Source organism: Brachyhypopomus gauderio, chromosome 11 (assembly GCF_052324685.1).
Source record: "Brachyhypopomus gauderio isolate BG-103 chromosome 11, BGAUD_0.2, whole genome shotgun sequence".
NCBI lineage: Eukaryota > Metazoa > Chordata > Actinopteri > Gymnotiformes > Hypopomidae > Brachyhypopomus > Brachyhypopomus gauderio.
In genome coordinates, this window is record NC_135221.1 from 23,068,989 (window position 1) to 23,089,392 (window position 20,404).

At 43.0% G+C, this 20,404-nt stretch overlaps 1 protein-coding gene across 3 annotated transcripts in view; it reads right to left on the reverse strand.

Annotated features, from left to right (window-relative positions):
- nlgn3a (neuroligin 3a) overlaps positions 1-20,404 on the reverse strand; it is a 165,902-nt gene that overhangs the window by 42,277 nt on the left and 103,221 nt on the right. For all 3 annotated transcript variants that reach the window (XM_077022788.1, XM_077022787.1, XM_077022786.1), the window contains one exon: positions 3,372-3,557. In XM_077022788.1, coding sequence (XP_076878903.1) covers positions 3,372-3,557 — 186 coding nt within the window. The remainder of the gene's footprint in view (positions 1-3,371; positions 3,558-20,404) is intronic.

The window sequence follows — 20,404 nt, forward strand, 5'->3', positions numbered from 1 at the left end:
TCGCAGCTCTGAGAACCGTTGTGGAGATGGCTGATTGATATTGGAAGCACTCGCCACAAGAGCTGCTCCACCATAGAAGGCTTCCTGTTTCAATTTCGCAGGTTTATAAGGCCCTTCTTCTTTAATCTAATCAAGCCAAGTAGGGCATACATTTCTATTCAGAGGAAATATCAGCATCTGTAATATCCAATTTACTGAAAAAGGAGTTAGCTGGTTTATGTGGCGGTATAATAACATGCTACATGAAGCGTGGCATTATAGGGTATGGATAAAAAATGCATTTACGTCAAAAAAAAAAAAAAAAAAACCTGCACATCATTCATCTAAGGAAATCTGGGTAATCAGTGACAATTTGATGCAACACTGGAGAGGAAGAGACCACAATCCTCCTTACAGGAAACTACAGGAAACTGCCAAACTGACCTCATCTCAACCCAAGTGCCTTTGCTCTCTTATTATAGAAATTCAGTCACAAATTTCAGTTCATGCAAAGAGTGAAAATTTCTCTGGCTATCCTTACAATAGCTGCTGGCAAATTACTTGATACAAGGTCAAGTCCTAGTTAGTCAAACAAGTCTGAACACCAATACTTATATAAGAATGATTTATAGACCTATTGGAGCTGTTATGTCCAGCTCCGCCCTCCTCCCTGGTCCCACCTAGTTTCCCCAGTTCTGTGCTTTCCCTTGTATCTGTTCCGCCCCCGTCAGTGCCCACACCTGAATCTCGTTTCACTCCCCTGTTCAGTGTATATCTTCCCTTCTGTTTCAGTCCTCCGTGTCGGTCATTGTTAGTAAGTGCATCCCTCTGTCTTCCTAGCCGTCTTGTTGTTAGATGTTCCTGTTACGCTGATTTTCATGTACCTGGTAGTTTTGTCTGTCTAGTCTGTTCCTTGTTTCTTTAATAAACTAGTTTGTAGTACAATCACAATTGTACACTTGTATATTATACATTCATCTTCTTTCAAAGTGCCTGCTAGAATTATTGGCACCTTTGCAAAAATCATCAAAAAAGCTAGGATTAAAAAATCTTGTCAGCTTGATTATACAGTGTAGGTATATGAGAAATCATAACCATTTATTAAGTAATTCAGTATGTTGCTTACATAACAAGGAGTTTTCTCTGATAATACTGGACATGGGATAATGCATCTGTCCTGTTTAGCACACTCTATAAACATTCATTGGGATTTTACATTTAGATTAGGGAACTAGCATGGCCACTACAAATTTAGATTTTGTGAACATATTTTTTGCATGAATTTAGCAGTTAATTTTGGATTGTTGACCTGCTAGAAGATGTCTCAGTCTTATTCTCCTGGCAAAGATCTAGAATCTCCTAATATTTGATGCAGACCATGATGTGTCCCAAGAAGACTTACAGGGCATCTGGATGGAAAAAACATCATGTCCTCCATCATTCTTCACATGTAGAATCAGGTTCTTTACAATGTCAGAAAGATCTGCTTGTCTAATCATACCATCTAAATATTTAGTAAATAGAGTGGCTCTTTTGGCATGACTTCTAAATAGTTTGTTGGCATATCTTGTAGTTTTGGAGACCTCTTTGACCTCAGAAACAACTTCTAAAATTGTCCACTACATGGTCCAACTTGATGAAAGTTTTGTGTGCAGATTACCTTGGGCAAAATATATATACATGTAAGTCAACTTGTCTGATTTTATTTGTGTATTCTCTGAACTTCTCTATGCTGTTAAGTGACTAAGGGTGTTTGGTCTGTGTGTACCTCCTATTTACAGTTTAGTGAAGTAGGAATCCATGGATGACCACTGAAGACCACTTAAAATGAAAATTGTATGTAAATCTGTTCATGAAGGCAATACATTTTAATTTGCTCAAATGTAGCATCGTCCAGTGGTAAACCATCCCTGTTTCAGTTATGTTCATGGTGGTGTTGTTTTTATGTTTGTTATTTTTAATTTAAAGGTTTATTTATTTATTGAAATACATTTATTTTTCATTTTTCCTGCTAAAAGGTTAGATTAAGCTGATACCCAGTAAAGTCTTTATCATGGCCATCTTTGCTGATCCGTAATAAAGGTGGACACTGAACGACACTGTACACAATTCAAACTGCAAGGGTAGAGAAACATCTGTCCACACAAATACAACCAACCAAACATTAAGCGAAAGTTGAAATAATCTCTTTAAATTGCTTCAGATTTTTCATGATCATTTATGAATGGATTGGAAAACCTGACTAAGATATATTTTTTCCAGAGGTTCACACACATTTGCACCAATGACCTGAAGGTGTTCCTGCTAAATTATTATTTAATATGACTTACATGAAGATGATGTAGATGGGTCTAAACATCCACACACCCACTCACAGGCGAACTCTGATCAGAGCACATGGTGAGGTGGTAACTAGGCAAACTGCTGACACAATACAACTTTTGTGACCATTTGAGCATCCAGTGAAGACACCTCCAAGAGATATTCCCCAGACTTACATTAGGCACAAAGAAGTGTTCAGATTGCTGTGATGAAGTCTACAAAATGGTGAGGGTGGAGAAGAACTGCCAGCACTTTATGGCTGCATAAATACATAACAACGCGTGTTAATTTTCACTGTCTGCTCGAAAATTGTAGCCAGTGTAAGGTTCGTCGTTGTTGCCGTTGGTTAAAAGCTCTTTGGCAACCGCTTTAATCTGAACTGCAAGCAGGCATCTGTCAGCATGCTGAAAAACACTTCTGAGCATGTATATCATTAATGTAACTTATGTATTTCATTAACGTAACTCATGTGTGTTATTAATGTAACTCATGTATGTTATTAATGTAACTCATGTCTGTTATTATTGTAACTTATGTGTTGTTATTGTAACTCATGTGTGTTATTAATGTAACTCATGTATGTCATTAATGTAACTCATATGTGTTATTAATGTAACTCGTGTGTTGTGAATGCAACTCATGTATGTCATTAATGTAACTCATGTGTGTTATTAATGTAACTCATGTGTGGCATTAATCTAACTAATATATGTCATTAATCTTACTCATGTATGACATTAATCTAAATAGTTTGGCATTAATCTAACTTGTGGGTCATTAATGTAACTCATGTATGTTGTATATCTAACTCATGTATGTCATAAATCTAACTCATTGTGAATGTATTGCTCACCTAGTAAATAACTAGCAAACAGCTAAGCAATCTAATGCATAATGCTCAAACAGCATTTAGGGTCACACTGACAAAGGGCAATGCTAAGAACTTTGGCACTGATATGTTTAGATTTCCTTCTGCTTGAATATTCACAAATGGAATGTTGACTGAAATCAAAATCTGGTTTTAAATTAGGCATGTTTGGATTTCTTAGACTGCCAAAATGATCTTTTACCTTCTGAGTGATGGGACAGTGTCAGGAGGCTCACACACGAGGCTCCAATTCCTGATCCAAAAACAGTGATGCGATTGGAATCACCGCCGAAGTAGCCAATGTTCTCACTGATCCAGCGCAAGGCCTGTATCTGGTCCAGCAGTCCATAGTTTCCTTTGGCTGCTTGGTCACCTGTGCTCAGGAACCCTAGAACACAAGAACATGAGACTCTCACTCAGAAGAAAACTATAAGGAGAAAAGCTCTGGTGAGCCTCAGGGACTAGTGAGTTTTACAGGGAATTTCAAATAAGCACAATCTTGGATGTCCTTGAACTGATTTAAAACCCTTGGTGACAAGGAATGACTGATACAGTCAATAATGTATATTGAATTTAAGGATGGAACTAAAAAAGTTAAATTATTAGAGTTAAAAAATATTACTATTAACTATTATAACTGCAAAAGAAGGCACCTCCATCTAAATGGTCAATTTGGTCTTAAGGAAGATTTGGTCTTAAGGAAGAGCTTATGCCAGTTTTTAACAAACAGAGATCCAAGCTGGAAACAGCACAGGGGCTTAGTAATACATCTAACCTGTTAGGAGAAAACCAACACAAATTTTCTGGGTTTGAAACAAGTTGTCCGAAGGGTGTATGAGGGCGAGGCAGTCATGGAGGGAGAATAAATATTAAGTGACATGCAAAGCAGCACTGAGCTGCTTGTAACCTCCCAGGAGAGGTTTAATACTCCCTATTAATACTTGTGAAGAGGAAACTTATTTCATAATACATGGACATAAAATACATAAAACATGGTCAACTGTATTATTTGAATGGTTACTTTCACCACATTGATACAGGATGGTTAGCTTTGACAAGAAGGCATCTCTTGAGGGAAGGCTTCAAATTGTAGGGCCAGTATTACCATGTCTACCAAAGATGGAGTGTGTGTGTGTGTGTGTGTGTGTGTGTGTGTGTGTGTGTGTGTGTGTGTGTGTGTGTGTGTGTGTGTGTGTGTGTCTCCACAGGCCAGGGATGCATGAATGATGAGTAATATGAGTCAGTTTCATAGTTCAAAAGCACTCTGTTTTCCACTGCAGGCTCAATGTCTGTCACGCACACTAACACAATGTGCAGAATGGACAGCTAGTACAAGCCTGGAACATCCCCCTCTCAGACTGAGACATGGGTACAAAACAGAGGTTAAGCCCTTCTATTCAGGAGAGAAGAGGGGAGGAGAGATAGGAGAGGGGAGGGGAGGAGTGGAGAGGGGAGGGATGGAGGAGATGAGAGAGAGGGAGGAGAGGAGAGGGGAGGAGAGGGGAGGGGAGAGAGGGGAGGGGAGGGGAGGGGAGAGAGGGGAGGGGTGAGAGGAGAGAGAGGGAGGAGAGGAGAGGGGAGGAGAGGGGAGGAGAGGGGAGGAGAGAGAGGAGAGAGAGGGAGGAGAGGAGAGGGGAGGAGAGGGGAGGAGAGGGGAGGAGAGAGAGGAGAGAGAGGGAGGAGAGGAGAGGGGAGGAGAGGGGAGGAGAGAGAAGGGAGGGGAGGAGAGAGAGGAGAGAGAGGGAGGAGAAGAGAGGGGAGGAGAGGGGAGGGAGGGAGGAGAAGAGAGGAGAGGGGAGGAGAGGGGAGGGGAGAGAGGGGAGGGGAGAGAGGGGAGGGGAGAGAGGAGAGGAGAGGAGAGAGGAGGGGAGAGAGGGGAGGGGAGAGAGGAGAGGGGAGGGATGGAGGAGATGAGAGAGAGGGAGGAGAGGAGAGGGGAGAGAGGGGAGGGGAGGAGAGAGAGGGGAGGGGAGAGAGGGGAGGGGAGAGAGGAGAGGGGAGGAGAGAGAGGGGAGGGGAGGAGAGAGAGGGGAGGAGAGAGAGGGGAGGGGAGGAGAGGGGAGGAGAGAGAGGGGAGGGGAGAGAGGAGAGGAGAGAGGAGGGGAGAGAGGGGAGGGGAGAGAGGGGAGGGGAGAGAGGAGAGGAGAGAGGAGGGGAGAGAGGAGGGGAGAGAGGGGAGGAGAGGGCAGCTTGCCATCTTCTTCTCTCTAGATCCATTTTTACAAAACTTTTATCAGGGGCAAATCAATTAAAGAGCATGCAATTTATTATCATATCAAATAGAGCTCACTTTTTTGAAACCATTCTTCCGGCACAAAAAGGACTTGCTAACATTTTTAAAAAATTGTTAAAAAAATCCATCTCTGCATTTCTCAAGGGCATTGTCAGACATTTTGCATTTCATAATGCCTCTTCTCACTGTTGTGGATTTTTCACGCTACTTTTCTGCCTCACTTGAAATGAATTACCCTCAAAATTTGCGTAAAAATACAATTTTCTTTCCTCTGGTATTTGTTTCCATGCACGGCAGAGCACAAATCTTTAATCTTACCCACAATTCTTATCCAACCATCTCTAGGGAGCTTGTTAGACACACTAGGAAAGGAGCCAAATAAGGTCAAATGGAAGTTTTTGTGAATTGGGATAAAACAAATTTACTGTTGATCAATAATTGTAGTTGTACAATTGTGTAATCAGAGGGCCTGCTGATGAGAGACGAGGGGACAGGGCAAACACAGCAACATTTGGTCTCATTCAGAGCTCCTAAAAATTGCCAGAGAAACCAGAGGTTGATCCAGAGAAGGTGATGGAGAAGGTGATGGAGAGCGTATTAGAGCAAGCCGTAGTCTAAACATATATCTGGAGCTCTCAGTACTCACACGTACATGTGTGCAAGGGCACGCAGTGTTCTCATCACACCCCTTGTGTTTTACAAGAACGTGGCATTTCTCCACATCGCAGTTCTCTTGGCTGTGGTGTGAGAGGCAGCTAATGGACTTCTGTGATTCCATCATACTTACGGTGAGAGTGTAACCTGGCATGTGTCCAAAGTACCATTCACCTGCATGCAGCACACACAAGTATGAAGAATATTATCTGCCCAGGAATGTGGAGGCTTCAAAAACCTCATACATCTTCATAACATGCAAAATATCTCCACATATACTTCTTCTATTGAATCGCCCTATTCTAGCTTGAGAGTACACATACATTTTATTCTGCTGTAAACAAATAAAAAGTGTACACAAGTGTATAAAAACACTTTTATACAAATGTGTAAACAACACAAGAACATCTTATTATTACTATTGGTATTTCAAAGGGTTAGCGGTCCAGTGTACTGCGATAAATGTTAGTATGACTACATGCAGGTATGTAATATATCTTAATCCTTAATAAGAGTGTGTATGACTCCAGGTGAAGATTATGTAGAAAACAAAAAAAAAAAAAAACACTTTTCTCCACATACACAACAAAGTGTCCTGAGAGCATCAAAATTCATATTGACCCATAATAACACTGAAAACAACAATATGGACCTGACATGAAGACACAGTTTCCCAGAAAGGCTTTACTAACACATACATGGTCACCATTAGGACTCCGAGATGCTTTTCTATCAGTGCAGGATTTTCACAAAATACATTATAGAGACAAAACTGAACAGCCTAGAATTTATTTAACAATAAACTGTTTATAGCTTGTGGATGTATTTTAATTGCAAATGTGGCAGTGAGAAAGCAATTAAGATAGTGGCATGATACCTGCATGATACCTGCATGATACCTGCATGTAAAACTAACAAACCTCTGGGGTCTCACACTCCTTCTAATGAGCTACAGTAGGCCATGCATATGTCTGCCTGTGTGTACAGTATCGGGTGTAACACATTACATAAGTAATGCATTATTTAATAATATTATTTTACCATAAGTAATGAAATAACAACACTTTGGGCAATATTACCCAGTTAGTTGCTATAGTCATATAAAGTTTTAGCCTCAGACATTGCTATTCATAGTTGATAAGCTTCTATTTGTCAGGAATAACACCTGATATTATAACCAGTCTCACCTGTTCCTCTTTGCCACGCTCAGTTTCCCAGCTATACTTATACACCTGCGCTTCACTTTCTAGTTGCGAAGTATTGCCAACTATGTTGCGTACTGAGCATTACCTCTCTGTTGATTCTCCTGTGTACTGACCTCTGCTTGTTCGCGATACAATGATAATGCACGAGTTGGTAATGGAGGAATGAGGGTTAGCTCGTGCAGCTATACGAGAGTAGTTAGCACAAGCTAACCCTTGGTCCTCCATTACTAACTCGTGCATTATCATTGTACTGATCTTTCATAATAAAAGCACTGTGCTTCTGCACAAGGAACCCTCTCCGCTTCCTTATTACGTTACACTATAGAATGAATACATTTTACTGTTACTGTAGTTTATGTGCTATTTGCATGGTGTGATCTACTTCTGCAGTAATAGTGTCAGAAAAAAATAAAGATCCTGCCATGAATGATTTTAGAAATGATTTCAGTGCAGTACGTTCAGAGTCTGAACTCCATCTTCCAGGACAGAACTCTGTTTCTGCTTATGTGATGGACTCCAGTGGGAGTGCAGGGTTGCCAACTTTAGAAGATCGCTTGGAGTGAGATTTGAACCTGGAGGAGGTGGCAAAATTGGTGGTAAATTGTTGTCGGGGGGGGTGACCGTAAAATAGACACAAATTAAGTATTATATTGGAGAGCGAACTAGTAACTCATTGAATCATAGATGTGGATCAGAGGTAAATAAACTAGATTTTCGGCGTGAGATATCGGAAGTGTGGCGTGAGAGCGTGTGAAAACGGTCAAATGCGCTCAATGCGTGAGAGTTGGCAACCCTGGGAGTGAGAGCCCTCGTATTGTGTCTCCTAAGCACACACCTACACAACACCTACACCTATACAACACCTACACCTACACCTACACAACACCTACACCTATACAACACCTACACCACAGCTACACAACACCTACACCTACACCTACACCTAAACCTACACAACACCTACACAACACCTACACCACAGCTACACAACACCTACACCTACACAACACCTACACCTAAACCTACACAACACCTACACAACACCTACACCACAGCTACACAACACCTACACAACACCTACACAACACCTACACCTACACCACAGCTACACAACACCTACACCTCCACAACACCTACACCTCCACAACACCCACACCTACACAACACCTACACCTACACAACACCTACACAACACCTACACCTCCACAACACCTACACCTCCACAACACCTACACCTCCACAACACCTACACCTACACATACACAACACCTACACAACACCTACACCTACACAACACCTCCACAACACCTACACCTACTAAACCTACACAACACCTACACCCACACAACACCTACACCTACTACACTTACACAACACCTACACCCACACAACACCTACACCTAAACCTACACAACACCTACACCTACTACACCTACACAACACCTACACAACACCTAAACCTACACCTACACAACACCTACACCTATACAACACCTACACAACACCTACACCTACACAACACCTACACCTACACTACACCTACACCTACTACACCTACACCTACTAAACACCTACACCTAAACCTACACAACACCTACACCTACACAACACCTAAACCTACATCTACACAACACCTACACCTACACCTATACAACACCTACACCTACACAACACCTACACCTACTACGCCTACACAACACCTACACCTACACCTATACAACACCTACACAACACCTACACCTACACAACAGCTTTTGCATGGATCGCTGTGCCATCTCCATCTATACACAAAAGAAATGGCCTGATGTTGAGCAGGTCGACAAATTGAGGATCTCACTGATCTCACCTGGACAACTTACCTGAGAATCTCTCCTCATTTCTGGATTAAATATATGATTATATGGATGTATACGTTGTAATACCTTGCACTTAAAATGTTTATTGATTATTGATGATTATTCATGTACTCATTGTAATATACTTAGGATCATTGTGTGTCAACTGTGTGTAATTCTGCAGTGGGAAGATAGCTTAAAACTAGGGGTGGGCATAGATTAATTTTTTTAATCTAGATTAATCTCACTGAAATCTTGAAATTAATCTAGATTAATCTATATTAAAATGGCTCATATGCGCGCTACCCAAGTAATGTCAGTCATTGAGATAGGGTTTCTTAATACAGATGGTGCATTAGACCAAGGGCTCATCTCCTGTTTCCAAAATGCATCAATGACTGCTTGAGGAAGCTTTTCTACTTTGATACTTGAAGAAAAAAACATGCTCAAAAAATGTAGGCTACTCGTGTTCAACGGTTTATTCAGTTAAACATGAATTTGTAAGCCTACATACTGTAGCCTACATTAAAAAGGGTTGATAACATGTTTATTCAGCTAAACATGATATTTGAAATGTAAGCCAACATTTAGTACATTTAACCTCACAGACGTAATTTGGGGGGGGGGGGGGGACGGGGGGGGGGGGGGGGGGACTAGTACATTTAACCTCACGGACGTAATTTGGGGGGGACTTTTTCAAAAGCCGGTTTTGGTCCTCTGCAGTTTTAACGGTTAAAAAGAAATTGTAACGTTTCAGGGGGACAGGCGTGACGCAAGTGCAAGATTTGACTAGTTTATTAAAGGTAATAAGAAACAGACTAGACAGACAAAACTACCAGGTACACGAAAATTAGCGTAACAGAAACATCAAACAACAAGACAGCAAAGCAAAATCACAAAACGACAGAACTACTCTTGACTTAATACAAAACCCACACATATGTAACTGTAAGACAGAACTAGAAACCAAAGAGGACTAACGAACATAAGGCTCAGGGTTACTCGCACAGGAACAGCTACAAACTTAAACGTAAAGTGTAGGGCTGCAGACAGTAACATAACACAGAGGACACAACCGATGGAAAACTGAACAACAACACAGAAGGGAAAACTACCGAATACAAAGAGACCGAACGGGAAACTGAAAACAGACACAGTGTACAACTGGGACGCTTTACGGACACAGAAAACACGTAAGGTTAGGCAAAGCAGAGTGAGGGCAAGGAAGACACAGAGGGATGCACTTACTAACAATGACCGACACGGAGGACTGAAACAGAAGGGAAGATATACACTGAACAGGGGAGTGAAACGAGATTCAGGTGTGGGCACTAACGACGGGGGCGGAACAGACACAAGGGAAAGCACAAAACCGGGGAAACTAGGTGGGACCAGGGAGGAGGGCGGAGCTGGACATAACAGAAATATTTAAATAGCGATGAATCTAGCGCTAGGACTATGCAGAAAACGACCGCTGCGAGCTCCGCTCCGGTAACATTTTACGATCCTAAAAATAAATTTTCCATGAAGCAAACCTGGCGACTTCGTGGCTGCATCCATGTAAACACACGTACGATTTGTAATTGACAGGTTTGAAAACACATTCTCGCCCCTACTGTGTAATTTGGTTAGGAATACATCCGAACTAAACTATCAAGTTGAAAGTCATCATAGTTTGCTTATCCATTTTAACCCAGTTCCCAACCCAACTTTAAGAATAGATTAACGGCGATAATTTTTATATCACCCGATAAGAGTATCAAATTAACGAACGCCGTTAACGCCGTTAACGGCCCACCACTACTTAAAACATTACAGATTTTGGCAAACCAAAGAGTATATGCATTAAATAGTGCATTCTATCAATTCCTTTATATATGTATTCATGTATGAAATGTCAATCCATAACACATGATCAGTTTTATGCAAGCCTTCAAAATGTGTAGAAGACCAATTTTCTAAAAGATAATAATGTTTGCACACCTTTCCTTACAGTATGTGACAATATATAAATAAAATGAACTGACTATCACTAGCGAGTGAATTTGCCCTGGGTTTTGCTGCTCGATGTGCAGTCTGACTGGAGTTGCTCTAATGGATAAACTTGTAATGATGTCACAAAATGGGTGGTGCAAAAAAGTAAGTTGCTATGTAATTTTAGAGCTGCTTCCTAATCACAGGCATTAGAGTTGCAAATAGACGTGCTGAATCTCACTGAGCAAAGGCCAAACACTTCAAATAAGATGTCAGATATGCAAAAATGCATTTAGAAGAAAATTAAATTGAACTGAGTGAAACTGGATCGACATTCAAGGGAGCACTAGAAAAAAATTGTTTTCCTTTTACCACAGTGTGATATTGATAATTAATGAAACCAAATCTGACATACATTCCTGAGACATTGATAATGGTCAGTACATATCTCTGTTTCTGTCTCTGTGTCTCTCCCTCAGGCCGCATGGTTGTGTAATAAAGTTGAAGTGGGGGGCTATTATCATTGAGCTCACTCAGAAATTTCAATAGGGGCTTAAGCAAGTAGGGAGGAGAGAGGAAGAGGAAGAGGAAGAGGCTGCTGGTGATGATGCAATAAAGGCTGAGGGCTGGCCCAGTGCCAGCCCCGCCCCTCCTCTCTCTTTTGCCCTCGCTAACAAGGCTGTCTGTGTGTCCCAACTGTCCACCACTCCAGCTCTCTGCCCCTCCCAACATCCCAGCTAGAGGGGAAAAGGGCCACACAATCCCAGCCTTGACAGGCTCACAAAAATCCTCCCTCCCTCCCTCCCAGTGCGACAAAGAAGTGCCAGCTCCCCCATCCCCCAAAGCCGTTGCTCCCCAGTGCCTGAATAGGAGATTCTGGGGTGTGGATGCTGAGGGAGGAGGCAGGCAGCCACCCTCCAAACATCCACATAAAGACCTAGTGTCTCAGCTCGCCTCTCGGACACCACCACCCCCACGGACCACCCCTCCACCCCTCCACCCCTCCACCCCAAGGGAGCTATTCACCATTCCCACACACTATCTTCCCCCACCCCCAACTTCACTAACTCTCAGTCCCTGTCAGAAAAGTGCCACATTCTGAAAAATACGAGGGTGAAAAGCAAGAGGCAGGCAGGGGAGGAGAGCGTGTGAGTGAGTAAAGGGGAGGAGAGCGTGTGAGTGAGTAAAGGGGAGGAGAGCGTGTGAGTGAGTAAAGGGGAGGAGAGCGTTTGAGTGAGTAAAGGGGAGGAGAGCGTGTGAGTGAGTAAAGGGGAGGAGAGCGTGTGAGTGAGTAAAGGGGAGGAGAGCGTGTGAGTGAGTAAAGGGGAGGAGAGCGTGTGAGTGAGTAAAGGGGAGAACTGCCTTTTTGAGGGTCTTTGAACACTGAATCCCATTCACCTCCCACTTCTCCATTTCCGGTGGTAGGACTGGAAAAAAATGATGAGGCCATGACCATAAATTTGGAAAATGTAATACATTTGTTGACACATTACGAATGACAAGAACAGTGGAACTTTGTGTATGATCAAATATGCAGCAAGTCTGTGTTTGTTCCTTTGTCAGATGGTTGGGATGGTCTACATATGTGATAGTTTAGTCTTGTTGTGTCAACAGCGTTAGACCCATCTGCCCACACAGCTCAGCCTTGATGATCTGCATTCATAAGAATGGATGGCACAGTCTAAGTTATGAATACATGGGGAAACTTATATGGCCATGAGATAACACATTATATGACAAATCATATACTGTGTAATCTCAGGCTAGCAGACACTTCTTAATTGGTTTTGAAGTGCCTTTTGAGACCACCAATCTTTAAACTCAATGAAGCCAAAATATTCAGCTCCAGTTGGTCTGCTCAAAATATCATCATATCTTCCTTTTGCACCGTGAACTTTAACTTTATCAATTTGCACAATGAACTTTAAATAAATCCAACTGCGATCTACATAATACGTAATACAGACCAAACATAAAATATCTACTTCAGTCTACCAAGCAAGATAGCTGGTGGCTAAACTTTTAATATTTTAAATAAAAGATTAATTACACTTGAGATTTGTGGCCAAAGAAAACAGGTTTGTTCCTAAAGAAGCATGTGGAGACCAGTGGAGTAACATGAGGATGAAATGGATAGAGAGTGTGTGCGTAGTTGCCTGCTTGTGTGAATGGTGTGTATGCATGTGCGTGCTTGTATGGGGGAAGATGCTGGCCCTTGCTTACTACATTAGCTCTTAATCTGATTACATGACCTGTCCTCTTTGTCTCTTTGGGCGTCCCGAGACTCGGCTAGCTCCGGAAACTGCTGGAACCACAAAAGAGCAGCTTGCATGGAATGTGCCCCTTTCTAATGGAATACAATCTAATCAATCACACACAATGTGAAGTGTTGTGGTGCTGGACGGTGGTGGGTGGGTGTTTACTGCATGCTGGGGGTTCAGGCAGGCACTCATAGACACTGAAAGGCTTTCAATCTGAGTAGAAGCTTCACACACTGCTCAGTGCCTCTCGTGCTAGTCAGGTGGAACAGCACAAATGCAAATGTTGGCGCAGGTCAGAGACGAGGACTTATCAAAGCAAGTAACGTGAAAAAGAGCAGACACGCAAGGTGGGTAGACCAACATCAAAGTGTGCCCTGTCCTGGATGTCATAAAGCAGACGCAGTCTCTCGACTTCCTAATGAGGACCTTTGGACATACCCTTGTAGCGACTACCACTCCTCACAGCGTATTCCCTAACAGACAGGCACTTGGCCACTCAGGGAGTTTTAGCCCTTTAAGTGACACTGGGGGAGCGGCGCCTGCGCGCGCCAGGGGAGGGGGAGAAAACAGTGCTGTTGTTTGAGTTGCGTGGAAAATAAAGTTTCCCTCCTCGGGATTTCTGGATTAAGCAGTTTCTGCCTGGGTTCCCGAACCTGCTTCACCCTCACGTCTCTAAGGTTGTTGGAGATGCTAAGGCAAGTTAGCATGCTGCTCTTATTAGCCACTCTGCCTTGCTTCATAAGGTTTTATTTACACCTGTCCATTCTCCCTCCCTTTAGACATCTTTCTTTAATGATTTTCAAATAAAAGCAAACAGCGTTCACGTCACCCTTAATAATGGCTAACTGCTTTTTTAGAGGAGTACCTTTATTTTGAAGCTCTGTAACGTGCAGTGTGCCACTAGCTGGAGTACAGGCCTGCAGCACAAAGGTGAAGCTGCAACTCCAACCCCACGATTCCAGTAGTGCAGTGCGAGGGAGAGCCTGGGCCACGCACCTTTGGAGCAGATCAGAAGGGAAGGAGGTGGCCACCTCCCAGTGTGAGGGGTGCGTGTCTGAAGCCTCCAGGATTGGTGGCTGGCCGTGGGGTGCCATGGATATTAATCATGGGGAGGAGTGTTGCCAGGAGACGGATGGGCTGTGAGTGCAGTGATGTCACCCTGACGAATTGCTCGGCAATGCAGGCGAAGACTCGCACATCGCCTCTCATTTCAATTAGTGTCCTAGCATTGCTACCAGCTCCCAGCTCTGGAACAGTTTAGAAACACATTCATGTTCTTTCTCTCTCTCTCTCTCTCTCTCTCTCTCGTGTTTTTACACACACACACACACACACACACACACACACACACACACACACACACACACACACACACACACACACACACACACACACACACACACACACACACACACACACACACGTACACACAATTCCTCCCCCCTAATCCTCAGGTTGCCAAACACACCTCTATCAAGTCAAACTGACAGTAGAGCTTTCTAACAAGGAGCAGCAATCCATAAGCATTGCTTCTCAAATTAATCATTCGCTATTAATGGCAAAGCAGTTTGCAGCATTCTCTCAACCATCTTGACTCATTACACAAAGCATATCTCCTCTCACACAAGAACCGTCACACTGCTCAACACCTATGCAATTAACTAAAGTTTCAGGTGCCTTCTTGTCATTAGAGTGCATCTCCATCATTTGTCTTATAAGCATGTGGGTACACTCAGCAGTACTGTACACAGTCAGCCCCGCGGGGGAATACCAGGAGTCAGGTCTTCTTTCTAAATGGCAGGCATGAAGCTAAACATGAGGCATGAGGGCACGGATTGATGAGACACGCTCATTATAATGAGCCACATGACCGTAAGCCACTGATACCCTTGCAAACAGTGAGTGGAAGCGTATCTTAGCATGTTGACCCCGGTGGCTTTGGAGGGGATCTGCTACGGATGCACTGCACTCTCTGTGTGAACCAGCGGAGCTCTTCGAGGGGCTCAGCTTTTGCTGCTGATCTGGGGATTTCAGCACTGCCTCCAAGGACCTGAACTTGAGCTTAACATATAGCTTCAGGCTATCCTCCTGAGCTCTTAATCTGGCTGAATAAGCCGGATGAGTTTCAGGCATTCCAGAAGAAGGAGAGGGATGTGGTGTCACAGTGTTACATTAATGAATATACCTGGCAAACAGCTCCACAATGTCGAGCGCATCAATCACTGTATCACACAGTAGTTCAGGTTGTGTTGTGGGATTAGTGCACTATTCTCATTTTTCATTTTCAGGTGTGCTTTCCAGAAAGTGTGACCTGAAGTTCACTCTTCCACCTGGGTCCTTTCTTGGGAAAATATAGACAGTAGAGGTAAAAATGTTATTCACATTCCTACTTACTGTCTCATCAATGTACAATATACAGACTTGCTCTGCAATAGCTTCAAATCAAAGACAGCATGATTCTTTTAGTGGTTTTCAATAACTCTCTACATAAAGAAATGAAATATGAGCTTTACTGAGGTCCAATGGAAGAACCCATTTGTCAGCTGATATCTTTAGATCAAAAGTACAACTGCCTGCCTTCCTCTGTTCAGTATAAAGGTTGCAGGCTATGGCATCACACTTCAACCAAAAAATCTTCTACAACTATGAACGTGCAAGCAAAGAACACCATGTGAATGTTTCATTGCTCTGGGGCATGATTGGTATTGTAGTCGTATTTCTATTGGGAATCGTGAGTAGGAGTCAAGGTGATTCCCCTCTTTTTTATTGTCTATTCTCACTTTGCTGTTCTCTTTTAATCTATATGTTCTGTTCTCATGGAAAAAAGGTTAGATCTCTTTTTCTGTTTCATCTTTAGTTTCCTGGGATCCCTCTGGAGTGCATGGCGCTGGGCTTCTTCTATCTGCCCATGAGAGGCAGTGCCAGGGACCCTGTTTGCCTCTCCTCCCCTCTCCATCTCCCAGAATCTCCCTGTCACTTTGGCAGCACCTCTTCCTACCCCAGGAGCTGTTGTCAGATAGAACATCACTGTGGCTTTTGTTCAGTCCGGACCATCGGCAGGCTGGTGCGCTCATTGTCCGAGCTGGACAGGGGCCACTTTGTTACAGCCAGGTCAAAGTGTCCATCACTGCCTGGACAGAATCAGATTCAGAATCAGAATCTACCCGGTCCAGAATCAAACACTGCCTGGTCTAAATCACTTCCTTCTCTGCTGATCCTGGGTTTTACTGACAGCATCTATATTACTTTTAAATTATTTTAAATATTGGTTAAGAGAATATCTAGAGAATATCTCCAGCCTACAAGTTCTAAAGAGAGTCAGAAATAAATACATAATGAAGGATCAAACACACCAGGGCATGTTCACTCTCCAGCCCACTGGAAGGTGCTACAAGAACATGTAGAGCAGAACAAACAAACTCAAAAACAGTTTAACTCTGGGCAACAAGTAACATGTAACATAAATGATTTTTTTGTTCCTCGTCATTATTTATTTTATAGGTACTAGTTTTATGCATGTTGGTGTGTCAGTGTGCAAGTGTGTCCTGATTAGATTTGTCTTCTCTGCTGGTAAAGCTGGGCGTACACTGTACGATATTTTAAATCGTGTACTCAGCTCCAACTCAAACTGTACAACTAAATCGCAGGGAGAGTCGGCTTGTGGAGCTGCTTCAACAGTGCGATACTCTCACAAGGAGAGTATGTTCTTCTCAAACCCCCCTCTCCCCCACCACCCTCTTCACTTACCCCGGATGATTTCATCACCTTCTTTGAGGAGAAGGTTAACAAAATCCATCAGTCATTTTCCTCTTTCTCTACTTCCTTCACCAATACTCATCCTCTTGCCATTAATTCCTTAACATGTTTTTCTCCTCTTTCCACAGATGAGGTCCTACAGCTATTTAAATCCAGCAACCCAACAACCTGCTCACTGGATCCCATTCCATCCACACTCTTCCAGACAGTCTCGATGGATCTGTTACCCTTCATCACGTTCATCATGAACAGCTCCTTGTCATCAGGCCAGGTCCCAGCTGCATTCAAGACTGCCAGAGTGGTCCCAATTCTGAAGAAGCCCACCCTAGACAGCTCAGATGTCTGCAACTACCGACCGGTATCACTCCTTTCTTACCTATCAAAAATTCTTGAGCGTGCTGTATACAACCAACTGTCTCTCTTTCTCACTCAGAACCTGCTCCAGGACCCCAACCAGTCGGGCTTCAAACCAGCACAATCAACAGAAACGTCCCTCATAGTGGTGACTGAGAAGCTCCAGACTGCAAGAGCATCCAAACTGTCATCGGTTCTGATCCTTCTGGACCTCTCTGCAGCTTTCGACACGGTGAAGATCCTCCTATCTGTTGTTGCTGACCTGGGAATCGCGGGCTCTGCATGGAAGTGGTTTGAGTCCTATCTAGAGAGGCGTTCTTACCAGGTAACATGGAGAGGGTCTACATCTGCTCCTTACTGGTGTCCCTCAAGGCTCAGTGCTAGGTCCTCTCCTCTTTTCACTCTACACCCGTTCTCTTGGTGATGTAATTACCTCTCATGGTTTCTCGTACCACTGCTATGCTGATGACACTCAACTAATGCTTTGCTTCCCACCATCTGATACTCAGATTTGCAGCCGTTTCTCTGCATGTCTGACTGACATCTCTTCATGGATGGCAGCTCATCATCTGAAGCTCAATCCCAGCAGGACTGAGCTGCTGTTCATGCCTGGAGCTACAGGTCCTCAGCAGGATCTTGCCATCTCATTCGAGAACTCTTTGATTGTTCCGTCTAAAGATGCAAGAAACCTTGGGGTGACTCTGGATGACCAGTTGTCATTCTCTGCCCATATTACGAACCTGACTCGGTCATGCAGATACTTTCTCTACAACATCCGACGTATCCGACCCTTCCTCTCTCAGGAGGCCTCCCAGGTGCTTGTCCAGTCTCTTGTCATTTCAAGGCTCGACTACTGCAACTCGCTCCTGGCTGGTCTTCCTCTGCAGGCCATCAGGCCCTTGCAACTGAACCAGAATGCAGCAGCAAGGCTTGTAAATGTAAATGTAGGTGTGATTGTTTTGTTTTTCTTCTAGCTTTCAGATTTAGAAGATTTTCATGTGCTTGAAAAAATGATCACCAAACTTAACATCCCTTAACACATTTGTACTCAATGGACAGAACAAAATTTAATCTCTTTCTCCATCTCCCTGCCCATGTTTCTCCATCTTTTCTCCATCTCTCTGTTCTTCTCTTTCTCCATCTGTCTCTTCATCTCCTTCACCATCTCTCATATTTTATGCCAAAGATCATTCTAGTCCATGCTCTGGTAATGAATCCTGAGGGAACAAGTGTCTGACTCCTCTATGTTAACGTAGCGTCTGTGTGCCCATATTTTCTGGACGTATATACGTACTCTACCCATAAGAGTCCGTCCCAGCATCCCCGTCCACCTGTCCAATAAACAAATAGTAGTACAAAGGTAGCGCAGCTTGGTAGATAATAGCATACTGATGAAGCAGGAGTTGACAGGCAATTTTTTAGGAAGAGATTCCCACAACAATCGTTTGTGTCACACAGTCCAGCAAGACACATTCTGCACTTTATTGCATGAGTGATATTAAAAACACCTTCCAAGGGCATTCCAGCTTTTTTAAATGATAGGCTTTCCACTCAGGACTAGGGGAGCTGTCAGTTATCCCACTTCGTACAACCCCCACTGCCATTAAATCTTATCTTTAATTCCTTTTTTGTGTAGAGAGGTATTTATCAGTCAAGAGTCACTTTTGAACATGATCTCCTGTCTTAAATGTCTTTCTGCAAGTGCACATAATATAGGTGCCTCCAGATCCAATCAATCCAACATGAGATGGTGCAACATTAGATTAAAAAAGTAGGGGCTTCAACCTCTTGCATGAAAATTAGACTTTTCAGTCACTAAGTAAGTAATGTGCCTACCAGTTTGCTAGTCTTTGTGCACTGACAGTGGACCTTTCTTAGACTCCGAAGTATGGCTGTCAGGTCTGTGTGTACTATGGGTTTGGACGTGGATATTGAGAGGCTCAGAGAAAAGAGGCTGTTCTGCCTTCACTGAATTCTCTCTTCCTCTCTCACTCTCACATGTAGATGTCATTTCATTTATTCCTCCTCTCCTATGTACTGAAGGTAGGATTAGCCTGACAGCATTCTGGACTCTCTGTGTCAAAGCAAAGATGAGGGGAGCTCCATAAAAGGAAGTGTGCTCATTATTCAGAGTGCTCCGCATCAAGCCATCTATGCCCTTTGATGGTATTGTGGTGTGACCTTGTGGCTGTTTGGTTTGTGCATGCATTACACTTCTGTGTCTGACTCCCACACTGCTGTGGCTCATAGGACAAGCTAGCAGCTATCGGCTCTGCTTAAATGGCTGGAGAAATTCAAATATCATATATTTTTCATCCAATCACAATCAATTCCAGTCATCTGGTCCATCACTGGCTCCTTCTGGTTGGTCATTTGGACTACAGCCATGCTAATTAAGATTAATATTATGACTCTACAAACTGCCTAATGCTCTGGGTTGGGAGAGAATTGTCTGTGTAGGATTTGGCTGAATTCCTGGTTGGAGTGTTATCAAATTTTTTCTGAGTATCTATGGCTAACATCACAGAAGCGGAACTGGGCTTTTGAGTGGCACGCAAGTGCACTAATGAAACCATGATTAGGATTAAGCTTAGTTGTTAGTACATTTCAAAATTCATACCTTATTTCATTGACTAATGCAGTTCCCTTCCCTGCAAGATCTTAGAATAAAAATATAAATTTGCTGGGGAGATTCAGAGTTTTGAGATCTGCTTGAACCTCTCACCACAATGAATGTGGTAAAATGACATCACCTTGGCAACAGATTCCATGTGAAGGACAGGTGTAAACTATATTTCACAAGACACATATTGTCAAGCTCTCATGATTAAAATCATTACCATCACAGCAACATTCAAAGTCAAAAGTCAAAGTCAATTTTATTTATATAGTGTTTTTTACAACACATGTTGTCATAAAGCAGCTTTACAATCGTATGGGTCCAGATCCCTAATGAGCCTGGG